Consider the following 13,612-nt stretch of genomic DNA (forward strand, 5'->3'; position numbering starts at 1 on the left):
TTGGTGGTAGGTTGAGCAACCTTTCTCCTGTAGCAGTTGGAGTGTTTCGTAGCTCTCCCGTAAAGTAGAGAATAGCGAATAGCGAGGGCGCAATACTTTTAGGGCAACATTTTGGTTAATTATACTCTCGCAACAAAGTTGCTAAGGAGAGTATTATAGTTTTGTTCACATAACGGTTGTTTGTAAGTCCTAAAACTAAAAAAGTCAGATATAGGGTTATATATACCAAAGTGATCAGGGTGACGAGTAGAGTTGAAATCCGGATGTCTGTCTGTCCGTCCGTGCAAGCTGTAACTTGAGTAAAAATTGAGATATTATGATAAAACTTTCTTGGCTCCACAAAAAGGTTAAGTTCGAAGATGGGCAAAATCGGCCCACTGCCACGCCCACAAAATGGCGGAAACCGAAAACCTATAAAGTGTCATAACTAAGCCATAAATAAAGATATTAAAGTGAAATTTGACACAAAGGATCGCATTAGGAAGGTGCATATTTGGACGTAATTTATTTGGAAAAGTGGGCGGATAGTGGGTGGATCGGATAATAACCACGCCCCTCTCCCATACAAAGGTTATGTTGAAAATCACTAAAAGTGCGTTAACCGACTAACAAAAAACGTCAGAAACACTAAATTTTACTGAAGAAATGGCTGAAGGAAGCGGTCCCAGGCTTTTTTTTTAATTGAAAATAGGCGTGGCATCGCCCACTTATGGACCAAAAACCTTATAAAATGTTCGGTGACACCCGAACTTAGCCCTTCCTTACTTATTTTCTTTATATATTAACACCCTGAACAGGCTGTTATGGCAAAATAGGTTTAGAAAGAGTGCAGAACTTCACCTAGGGGAGTAAATTGTCTCGGGTCTGCCCTGAGATTACAACACCAATAGGATTCACTAGTATTCTAAAAATAAACTGGAGGCATTCACCACACGAATTTACTTGCAGATGTTAGTAGAAGAAAGATCTGTGAGATTTTTTGATTTTTGTAGATATTTGAACGATTTTAAAGTAAGGGTAAGCAGCATCACCCTGAAGAAGTTACATAAACTTAAAATCAATCCAAGGATTGTTCCATATAAAATAAATCTTATCCAGAGCACTGTCTAGATTTACTTGGCTATACGGATTAATTGGTCGTGCCACTGAAAACTTCAACACCGCACTAACGATCCCTTACTTACGGTTTATCTAAGAAGTTTATTCTAATTATATAATATTTTCAATACTATACAAAAGAAGCTATGTAAAAATTCTAGCCGTTAGTTCATAGCCAATGTCGTCCTCCTTTTTGACAAGCATACCAACCGAAATTAATAAAAAATATTTTAAATTTTTTAAACTAATCTTATTATTAAAATTTTCATTTACATTCACTTACTTTTCAAAAGAAATTAAAATTTCAATTAAAACTGACTTTAATTGAAAAGGAAAAAACAAATAAATTAATATTAAATTAGTCACTTAATTCAATTATAATCTCAAAACAAACATGAAACTTAAGTCTTAAATTATGAGCGAATAAATACGGCGAGCAATCAATAAATACTCCTCGCCAAGGCCAAAGTGCCCGTCACCGTGTTCGTCGCCGCCGCTATATTCGCTGCCGCCATTAATGCTGCCGGCGTCGCCGCCGCGCTGAGCACAGTGGCAGCGCTGCCATTGCTCAGGCCCGCGACCACGCCATTGGCGGCATTGAATTTCTCGAAGCCGCTCAGTTCGGTGGGCATTTTCTTGCGCAGATCAGGTTTTGGACCACTCAGGCACATTTTCTCCAGTTGTTGGTGTTGCGAACGCACCGCAAAGCGATTCACATGCACCGGTATGGGCACGACTATTTTGGTGCCGCCGCCAGCACCGCGACCGAGGCCATGTGATGTGAGACCGGCTTTGACGCGCTTCCATTTGGCGCGACGATTTTGAAACCAGATTTTCACCTGCCAATGTGAGGGGAGAGAGGAAGATAGGGGATAAATAGTTTATTATAAAAGCTTTAATTAAGTATGGATATTATATATTTTATTAAATTATATATATGAGAGAGTTGAGAATCTAAGAAAATATAATATATGTATAACCTATATTAACCAATTTTTTCAATTGCTATTTGAAATTTACTATTTTTGCGATTGTATTTCTAATATCATATTTTATTTATAACAAAAAAGTTCTTACCTGCACTTCACTGAGTTTAAGTGTCGTCGCTATTTGACTCCGCTCCGTTAAGCTGAGATATTTCTTCGCATGAAACTCTCTTTCCAGTTCCAATAGTTGCTCGGAGGTGAAAGCTGTACGTCTACGCCGCGATTTCGAGCTACTTCCTCCGCAATTACTGGAGGAATCCTTATTGGGGTCGTTTGGTCCGCTCGTCGCTTCATCATCGGAACAGTCTTCACTGTCAGAGTGTGTATAGCCTGAAATTTGTAAAACAAAATCCGTATAATTCGAAATCGTTGTGAGTAAAAGAGGAATTAAATAAAATTCTGTGGGAATGAGCTTATACTAACATACGACGGAGAGAGAGAGACTTAAGTTTCATCCGAGACTATATTTAAAATGAAGGGAATCGCCTTTTTTCACTATTAGTGATCTATAGAAGAGGACATGTAGCAGTGGACGTATCCACGCATAAAATAATGAAAATGGGGCAATATTGCTTGGCAATTCGACAAGGTCAAAAATATGGTTAACCAGTTTCAACCAAGTATTAGCTTTCTGATACGGCTACGTATCGCATTGGCAGAGAAATAGCTGAGACAGTTGAATTTTCAGAGTACGTTGGATTTAATTTAGTGTACGAAATATTGTACACAAGGAACTTATCCACGCTTACTACGAACAACCATGACACCACATCAACTATGTACATATGTAAAGCGGTTTAAGCGCTGTCCGGAAGTGTTTCTGATCGATGGAACAGAAACCGTTAATTTCACTCGCTGACTAGAAAACTGATGACCAATATTGGAAGGCAGAACGGTCACAGGGCTCCACTATGAAGAATTATGACGTCGAAATGCAAAAGACGGTCCCATTTGGCGAAGAAACAAGTACATGATTTGATCGGAAAGTAAAGGGACTGATTTTCTTCCGCCGCGACTGTACTTCAGAGCGTGCGCGTACCAACTGGATTCGGTAGAGGGCGCTCCTAGCTAACGAACGAGCGACTGGTCAGTTGTCTCTGAGCATCAGGACAAACATTACCGCGCGACGTATTTCTGTGAGTGGTGCAAACCGAAAATGCACGTTCGTTAGAGTAGAGAGTAAACTCTTTGTGAAACTCCGTAAGTCTGCGACAGAGATGTTTGATATGATCAAGCTGGCTTACCCAGATGTTGCTTTAGCAAGGAGTGGTGTGTCTCGGTGACACCAGCCCCTTTGGAGAGCCTGGAAAGGGTCGCTGATGAAGACCGGATGAATGAAAAAGTGAAAACGATGCTCATTGTTTCTTTTTTGACGCCAAAGGCATCGTCCACCATGAATTTGTTCCTCCTGGACAAACCGTCAACGCTCAGTTTTACGTGGAAGTCCTCAAACAACTCAAACGAATGGTCAATCGGGTCCGGCAAGACATCGCAGCCGATTGTAAGTAGCACCACGACAACGCCCGGCTCACACCGCCTTTCTTTTGAACAGCTACCTAACCAAGGCCGGTATCCCAACGCTTCCGCAGTCGCCCTACAGCCCAAATGTGATTCCCCCGGAGTTTGTTGTTGTTTTCTTGCCTGAAAAGGAGGATGAAAAGCAAGCATTTTGAGACGACAGAGGGGATCCAAGCAGCATGCACCTTAGTTCTTAAGGCTATTTCCCCTCCGTGACGCCTTCAATGCTTGAAAATCGCGCTGCATCGATGCAGAAGGCGCTTATTTTGAACGTTTTTAAAACATTGTAAGAAGCAATATTTTTTTTTTAAATCGACTCATTCCTATTATTTTTCGGACAAACATATGCAGTCGTTTTCCTTATATACTAATTGATGTTCTTTATGTTGTTTCCCATGTTTTTGCCTATTTCAGCAGGTTTGCTGCCGCATGGCCTTCTGCTTGGAAGATACTGCAGTATTCCAGCAGCTTAAAGGTTCACTTGGAACTCGGTTAGGTAAAGATGTCGATTCTAACAAGGATCTCACTTGGATAGCATTAGAACTACGGTCCGTTGGGGTACCTAAAACTCCTATATATTAAAATAAATCTTAAGACCCTTACAAATCGGCAAAGTGCTTTGAGCCTATCACAAATTTGTTGTGACAGCTAAAGTCAGTTTCAGCTATTTTAATGGTTTAAATAGGTTGGACTCACATACATATGTCTGTATGTATGTGTATTCTTATAATAACAAGCCGTCTTTCAAACTTTCTTATTATCTTCCAGTCTTTGAGTCTCTTAATTATCTCTGCACACTACATATTGTCAACCGCAAGCGTAAATATGCAAATTTTCAAAACGGAAATACTTCAAAACCGTCCACCCTACCACTTGCTATGAACTTAGAAATGCTCTTAAGCACCCACTCCACAAACTGGATTTTCGAATAATTTCGAAAATATTTATATGAATTAAATTAAGCGCAGTTAAGTAATCTGTGCTGTCACAAAGAAATGAATGACTTTTACTACAGAGAATTGCAATTGAAGCTTGTCGAGAGCGCACACGAAGATACATACGCACATACACATATTTATATATGAATATGTATATGAGTATGTGTGCGCACAAACAGCCGGACGATTGCACCGCCCATAATATCCTGTTAAATAAAATTATGGACAAAGTCACACAAACACCCGCATAACATAACGGCAAAGGCAACATCTTGCTTGCGAGAGGTTAATGGGGTGTGTCAAAGCTTGTGGCAAGCATTATGACAGCAATAAAGACAACATCAACGCCAAGTGGGGAATGCCAGCAGCTGTACTTATTTGCATGTGTGTGTGACACTGTTTTGTGGCGATCGCCGCATCAATTTCGGTTGAATTCGCTGCGGCAGTTTGAAATATGACACCCACTTGCCGACAACCAACAACACAACAACTACAGTCAGCCCCCACACCCTGCACTTCCCCAAAACCAAACGCTCTGCGACAATCACTGGCACTTAAGCGTGAAATCCCAACAAACAATGCGCAAAATATTTGCTTCTACGAAATTATCAACAAATCGCTTGTTGTTGTTGTGATTTTTTTCAAGGCTTAAATGAGTTAAACAAATTGAATGTTGAAAATCGCCGCAAATGAAGTCATAATCGGATGACACGAGTGTACATGTTATTGCTTTTGTTGTTGTAGTGATTCTCTGCTCTCCAACTGAATCGTTCCAAACACGAGTTTATAATATTTCTTAACACTTGTATGCTTGAGTGGCGACGGCGTATCTGCAGACAATTGCTCAGCACTTTGATTTATGAAGCGAGCGCGCTGTGGTTCGCAAGGACCATAAAGTCAAAGCAACAAAGTTCAAGAAAGCAAAATAACTGTGAAATATTTGAGCTCAACCGCTCAATAATTGTGTACACAATTTGTTAAGGAATTAGGATCTATGTATGTGCATATATAAGTACAAGTAAATGTATATGTATCTGTTTTGATGTTATCTTCAACGACAAAGCTTAAAAGCTTCAACAATTTGCAAACAGTTAGAAAAACCTTACTCATTTTCTGATCCTTAAAGCCGAAATAATGTTATGAACTTTAAAATGACTCAATTATTATTTAATTGACTCAATTAATTCAAAGTTGATTGATCCAAATTGACAATTTACTAATTGTATCAATAAAGTTGGTCTTTAGATGATATTTTTATATGGAATATTTTTATGGACCAGAGTAGTTTATCGATTAATTGACTCAATTAATTCAAAATACAGATAATTTATTTATTGCCTCAATATAGATGCTCTTTTGATGATCTTTATATTCGGAATATTTTAATGTACCACAGTAGATTATCGATTAATTGACTCAATTAATTAAAAATACAGACAATTTATTAATTGGCACAATACAGATGCTGTATGATATTGTATTAGCTGAAAAAGAAAATATTAAAACTTTAAATCATCTAATTTTAGATGAGAGACAGCGATTAGGCAGTACGCGCCACACATAAATCTGCCGAAAAGTATAATGGATAAGCTTTATGAAGTTCTGGGGTGTAATGTAAGGAGTTCCGGCGACTGATTGATTAGAAGTTTTTTACTGAATAGTTAATGAGGTGGACCAGAAACACGCGAAGGTTCACAGAGGAGGCAATAGAAGGAGGGAATTTTAGTTGTGGTGGTTTCACAATGTGGCTGCTAAAGACATAGGTATGTCGTTAGAAAGCCACTCGACCTACTTACATAATGAGATGTATAATTTATACCAAGGCTAAGGCTGGTTATTGAAAAATAGAGCTTGTTTTGCTTTTTTTTATTTTTTACCGGCCGAGATTCAAAAATAATAAAAAAAATTCTTATTGCGGTCTTTTCTGACTGACAGCCTTGAATGTCAAAATGTATTTCTGACACAAAAACTCTTCTTTTGTATTCAAAACCAAACAAAGTAAAGAGTAAGGAGTAAGAAAGACACTCTCTTGACCGAATGTTTAAATGTGGTATCGGTCCAAACATTCTATAGCACTATAAAAAACTTCTTGATGTTCAAGTACTCCCATCTTCATCTTTATCACCCTTGACTAGCATAATTTGTCTGTTCGTAAACAAAATTATTGATAAATGCTCTATTTTAGAACCTAAACAAGTTATAAATCTATTACGTTATTTGGAAAAAAGGAATACTTTGGACTGCAAACTTAGTTGAGATATCCCTAACATACCAAAGATGCAATATACATATGTTTCTGGTTCATGGAGTATGCTAGAAACAACTGTTAATCCGATCTTTTTGTGTTCTGAAGCTACAAAGGTTTTACAAAAGTTCCTGCATCTTAATGCTATAAATATCAGAGCACAACAAATAAGGTCAAACGGGCTTTATGATTTGTCTTCGGTGAAGATTTTGAAGATTTCACGATTTTGTCGACCGCATTCGGTGTTTTGAGTTAATTTGAGAATTTGAGGAAGTTAACTTTGAGAAGAGATCTACTACTTTACGAGGCATGTGGTTTTTGAAAAGGTATTCAAAAGGAAAAAACGATGTTCAAAATTAACTAAGGCTTCTAGAGAGCTTTAGTTTAAAGACTGAGCGAAAGTAAGCTGTAGAAATATTTAGAGACTTTTGTCCAACAAACACAGAAAAGACGGAAGTTAGGGTTATTGTGCTAAGACCTTAGATACTTACTTAAACTTGAATACTATCGAATTTTCATGGCATTTCATTCAATCGTTCTCAAGTTATTGGTCTCATAATGACGTTTCCTTTGCTATTGTTCTTCACAATTGAAAAAAGTGAATTAGGTGCTTGGATAGAACATTTGTTCATATTGAGGAAAAATCACAGTTGATACAAAGCTAAACCTTGATAAGAGTTACGGCAACTCTGCTTGGATAATCATTACCCACTTGAGACCAACCGCTGTTTTGGGATCTTGATCTTGGTACAATAAGCAATAATCAATATTAATGCGCCTTATTGACCAATGCAATTCTGCCACATTTGGGACGAAGAGCAAACTGAAGAGATTCAAGAGATGTCATTTCATCCAGAAAAAAAAACAGTTTGTTGTGGTTTGTGGGCCAGTGGAATCATCGGTCCCTATTTCTTCAAAAATGATGTCGGTGAGAACGTAACCGTCAATGGTGATCGTTATCGTGCCATCATAACCGACTATCGCTGGATTTGAAGCTCGTGATCTCGGCGACATTTGGTTTCAACAAGACCTCGCCACTTCCCACACAACGGATCGATCAATAGATCTATTGAAAGAACACTTCGGTGAGCAGATACTTTCACGTTTTAGGCCGTTCGATTTGCTACCAAGATCATGTGATAACTAGTAAGATGTAGCTGTGGCATACATTTGGAAGAAATAATCTTCAAAAAATAAATTACAAATAATGTTCTTTAGCATGATAATAAAGATTCCCCATTAAATTTAAAGTTTGTGTATGTTTTTCTTTAAAAAAGTAGGGAATCTCAAAATAAATCTCCATTTGTATGTAAATGATCAGCGTGACGAGCTGAGTCGATTTAGTTATGTCTTAGTTTTTAAAACTAGTCTAATTTTTGAGAAATCGATCTGAAAGTTTACACACGGTTTTTTCTCCCCAAGAAGTTACTCATTTGTCGGAACCATTGATATCAGACCACTATAGCATATAGCTGCCATACAAACTGGCCGATCAAAATGAAGATCTTTTATGCAAACATTAGGGTTTATGAAGGATATTATAGGCTTGATGCCACCGAAGAAAGTTTTTAAATAAAATGTTCTCAATATAATCATTCATTTTAAAATTTGTCTCATTTTAAGCTCTTTAAGAACGCACAATTTTACTATACTTTGGATGGAAGAAACTGATTCCCCTCTATTTAATGCACATTTTCAACGGCAGCAAAGCAGAGTAGAACGGCACGGAGTGGCGAAATAACGATGATGATGATGATGATTGCTCTGTCAAATGAAATATTAATGCATATGACTTTTCCCCTGCTTTGCGATTAGTTACGCCTTCTATATGAATTTATTACAACAATAATCACGACTCCCACTCCTACCCCTCGCCTTGTTGATGGTGGAGCGAGAAATCGCGTTTTATGCTGTTATTGTCAAGGATAAAGAAAGAAATATGAAATGAAAATCCACCACGAACAACACCAATGGATGCATGTACATACATATGTACATATGTACATATATGTGTATGTTTCGGTGTGTGTGTGACGCTGACTGACGACAGCACAATTTTGAAATAGAAAATGACACACAATAGCAAATGCGCTCTCTCTGCCTTTGTACGCTCACTCAACACTGAGCAGAGCTGCAAATGTCAAAGTGTCAGTTAAAAATATGAAAAGTCCACTCGCTGCCGCGTCCTGCGCCGCTCGTGATGCGTTCACGCTATTGTCTATTGTTGTTGTGGTGGTCGTTTGAAAGAAGAGTTGAAAGTTTTGATTGACGCCTAACATTGAAGCTTAAATGCTTTTATGCAAATGCCCGTGCACAATCATAATTGTTTGCGGAACGGAAAATCTAATGGAAATGTTTGTGCGCTTGTGTTTTCTCATATTAATTAGCCATAACCATTTCTAGTCAAGCTGTACTTGCTTGGCTTAAATGCAAATGAGCAAGGCGAGTGCGAAGTGGCGAATTAAGAAGTTGTTGATGTGTGTGCCTGTGTGTGCATACATGAAGCGCGCAACAAATCGTTCAGAAATGGTGCATACTACGAAAGCCAATTGCGTTGAAAGCCGGAACTGAAAACTTACTCGCTTAGAATTGTGATTTCTATGGACAAGTGGCGACAGTGGACTGCCAGAATTAGTATATGTATATTTGTATATGAAAGTGTTTAAGTTAACACCGCAATTAGTGGTTACGAAAAAGCTCAGGTGTTCGATGAGTTGCAATGGTTCATTTCTCGAAAGTTTAAAACCCAATTCTGGTAAAAAGAAAAGGTGGACACATAATAAATGTTAGTTCTGGCCCTAATATAAGTTATTTAAAGCTGGCTTAAATGCTAACAAACAGTGATTGATCCTACACCTACAGCCCGAACGCTGCCAATTTTCAATGCGAACCTCAAAGGCTTCGGCTGCAGTGAAGCTATAATATTCTTCACAGTTGCATTTTTTAAAGCATTAAAAATAAATGGTATAAAGGATCTTTATTCTAATTTTCATCAGTCAGTTTTTATGACAGCTATATGCGATAGTGGTCAGAAAAAATAAAAAAAATATCTTGGCAAATAAATAATTTTTCCTACGAGAACTTAATTCCGACTGCTCAGTTTGTATGGCAGCTATATAGTGGTCCGATCTGAACAATTTTGAACTTTGTGAATATATCTCATCAAATGAAAAACTTTTTCATACAAGAACTTGAGATTTTTCATCCAGTTAATAGAAGAAAGGATAGAATTTATAAGGCGATTGCGATAAAAAAGTGAGATTATAGACCTTATTTTACTGGGTATGAATTCAAATTATGTACCAATTTATTTTTTTATAAATCACAGGTGCTATGCTTGGTTTTAACGTAATGTTAGAGGCATATACATACATACATTGTGACAAAAAAGCACCCGGAACTCGTAATTTCCGGGTAAATTTTATTTAAAAAATGTGTTTTGCTAAGTTGGTAGGACTGTCTTTAATTACGATGCCAAATATGAGAGCGGTCTGCCAACCAGTTTATTTATAGGAGCTGCTTAAGGCGCTACTCCTCAGTAGTGCGTTGCGATTTTAACAACAGATAAAAATATCGAACAAAGAATTTGTCGCAAATTTTTATTTCTAACCAAATTTCGTGTGCGGAGTCGTTGCGAATGCTGGAAAAAGCTTACGGTGATTCAGTTTTATCAAAATCAAAAGCCTACCGGTGGTACAAAGCCTTTAAAGACGATCAAGAGATCGTTGAAGACATGTATCGTTCTGGACAACCTTCGACCTCTTCAACTGGTGCAAATATTAACGAAGTGAAGGATGTGTTGCTTGAAAATCGTCAGGCAACTTTTAAAGAGATGGCAAGAGAGCGCAGCTTCTCTCGCGAGTCCGTTTTTTGGTGATTTTGGTGAATATTTTTGGTATGAAACGCGCTTTTTTTCTACTCGCCCCGATGAAGCCGATTTTTTTAAAAAAAGAGTACCGTAAACATGTCTCTTTGGACATGCTTGATCGACCGATTTAAGTATAACAATTATAACTGCCGGTCAAGTCAACAATCATCGGAATGGAACCCGGGTTGGGATTATTTTGAAGGCGACAAAAAATGCATATTTACAATTTCCCGGTACTTTTTTGTCACAATATATGCATTGGACTTAGAACATGGATCAATGCATTATTTACACATCAGTCTTTTCGAAATCTTCCAGAAAGGTGCTCCACACAAATTCCTTACTGAAATGAGCTTTATTTTCTTTACTCTCCGATTTTTGTGAAGACTTTTCTATTATTTTTGCAAACATTTCTTTGTGGCATTCTACGAACTTCTCTGGGAAATGTGTGAAATTAATAACACAAAACTACAAACATAACCCTAGTTTCTAATAGTCGAGCAAGCACTGCTTACAACAACACGAAGTCTGTAGAGGAAGTAATATGCGTCCATTTATAAGTACACTGCAGAACAGATGCTGACATACTTCGAAGTCTCTCCTCACAGCATAGATTCGTATACCTCGAATAAGAAGAAATCTTAATTTAGATTTACAAAAATATGCAAATCATTCTTTATAAGTGAAAAACAATTTATGACGAAAATAATCGAAATCGCATTTCAAGATATTATTTTGTTTTCCATTTATTTCCCATAATTTTTCTCTTGTCCAGAATGAGTTAGAGAGCAAAATATTCCTACGAGATTAATCAACTATACCGCAACCATTCTACAGATTCTCGATCTTTCCCACCAAGCACGAGGTCACTTGCAAGAAAGTCACTTATATCTACTACTGTATATTACATCTTGAAATCGAAAAAATACTGAGCTCGTAAGACTTGTTTGTAAGCAAGTTTAAGCTTAGCATTAAAGTTGAATCCCCTTTTTTTTAGAAACAACGTTGCGTTCATTCATTTACAAGACTCTCGGAGTTAGACTATTTTCTTATGCGAATATATAACACTATGCAATTTTATTTACCTCTGCTCTTATCCATATCAGTGCTGTAATTTTTCGGTGACATTGTTAGACTAATATCGCTACAGGAATCACCGCTGCAGTCGAAATCCTCATCCATGCCCACATCCAAGAGCGCTTCGGACGTGTGCGATTTCAGCGAATCGCGACTATTCGTATTCGCACAACTTGAGGCGGACGAAGCCACCATGCTCATATCATTTACAGTTTGTTCGCATGGTAACGCGCTGGCTCTACTCGACGGGGGGCTATGCAGGCGCGTATGTACTGTTAAATTGTGCACATAATCATCGCCAACATATTCCATGGTTGAACGCTGCTGTTCACCGGTGGTATCACTGGCCAGACCCGCTGGTGCCACATTTGTTGGTGCTGCATGTGTACCACCAACCAGGCCACCGCCGAAGCCACTCAGCAATAATTTATCGCGGTAATTCGCATCCGACGGATTAAGGAGAAAGCGCGTTGCTATTTGTGGCTCGAAAGCATGTGCAGACCCCGACGGCAGCGTACGTGCATGATCACTGTTACCCGTGAAATTAGCAGCCGGTGGCAAGGCATGCGGATGGGCTGGTGGCAATGTGGTGGCGTTTTTCGACGCTAATTGTGGCTGTAGCGATGTGGGCGCTGAGCCTACGCTCTGCTCGGGTTTGGCAAAATTGGTCAGGTAACTGCCGCTGGAGATCAGCTGCGTCAGTCGATCGTGATTCTGTGCGAAGTAGCCGTGCAGCCACGGATTGTAGAAGGGAAAATTGGCGAGGCTCAAGGCCGATGTGGCGACCAAAGCGCGTGCGTTTAACTCGTCCTGCTCGCGATTGCTGGTGGGTGCTAAAATTTGTGTACTCCTTTCGAGCTCTTGTTGTTGTTGTTGCTGCTGTTGATGGTTGGCGATCAGACTCTCGATGGAGAAAGGTGTTGAAAATTTGGTTAGCTTGCTTGCAGTTTCCGCGGCCAGGGGTCGAGTGCTCTCCATATTGGAGAGTGGCACTTTTAAGTTAAGATGAGAGGGAATTATTTTACAGTTATTATTTTCAATAAGTTTTTTTTCATGTGTAGGTATATTTTTTTCAGCACAATAAACACTTTGGCACAAACCAATTCTTTTTTCGACTGCAGTTTTGACAAATTAACTATTTATTTGCATAAGTATAACGGTTTTCCACTTCACTTTACAATTCTTTCGAGAGATCTCCTATTATTTGATAAATCTATTGCAGATGCCTTGTGTATAAACCGCAATAATAACAAAATTACGAGCTACTCCGTAAAACCCGAAGCACTGAACCGTTGAAAAGTCGACAGCAAACTAACTGTCGCTCACCGCTAGCGACTGTTCCCAGCGCTGACACACTGCCAAGGGCCCAAACGCAAGCAAACATGACAATAAATAAATGTCGCTGTTTGCGGCCCCGCAGACACATCACGTACTCGAGCCAAGTGAGGCATTTGGTTGGCTGCGTACATCAATTTTACTATGCTCTACGGGGGTGGATGGTGTGAGTGACTATCGCTATCACGCTTGTGCCACTGTTTTCGCACCTTCATTGCATTGCGCACAACAAAAACCACCAACGAGTAAAGCCTCCGCCTAACAGCACACTAAATCCAATATGGCGTATGCCAATGAGCGAGACAATTGAGAGCGGCGAGCTAGTGATCACCAATTGGCATTGGTCGCTGCCGCATATGCGTGTATAAACACACGCACACACACATGTGTATAATTTCATGGCAATTTGTGCGATTGTGCGTGTTTATATAGCGCTAAAGAGTTAGCTAATTGCCTATAATCGGTGCTCGTCGCTGTTGATACGCTTGTCTCTCCTCACTTCTAGTAAACTGGCTGTTGTTGTTGCTGGTTGTTATTTTGTTTTCCG

At 38.9% G+C, this 13,612-nt stretch overlaps 1 protein-coding gene across 1 annotated transcript; it reads right to left on the minus strand.

Annotated features, from left to right (window-relative positions):
* Positions 1-1,326: 1,326 nt before the first annotated feature.
* Positions 1,327-13,149, minus strand: LOC105228934 (homeobox protein unplugged). The gene is made up of 3 exons (XM_049452364.1): positions 11,739-13,149; positions 2,176-2,414; positions 1,327-1,937 (listed from the first exon to the last, which is right to left on the minus strand). The coding sequence occupies exons 1-3, from the start codon at positions 12,706-12,708 to the stop codon at positions 1,539-1,541; spliced, it is 1,608 nt and encodes a 535-aa protein (XP_049308321.1). The 5' UTR covers positions 12,709-13,149; the 3' UTR covers positions 1,327-1,538.
* Between the last annotated feature and the right edge of the window lie 463 nt (positions 13,150-13,612).

This window comes from Bactrocera dorsalis, chromosome 3 (genome assembly GCF_023373825.1).
Source record: "Bactrocera dorsalis isolate Fly_Bdor chromosome 3, ASM2337382v1, whole genome shotgun sequence".
Taxonomy (NCBI): domain Eukaryota; kingdom Metazoa; phylum Arthropoda; class Insecta; order Diptera; family Tephritidae; genus Bactrocera; species Bactrocera dorsalis.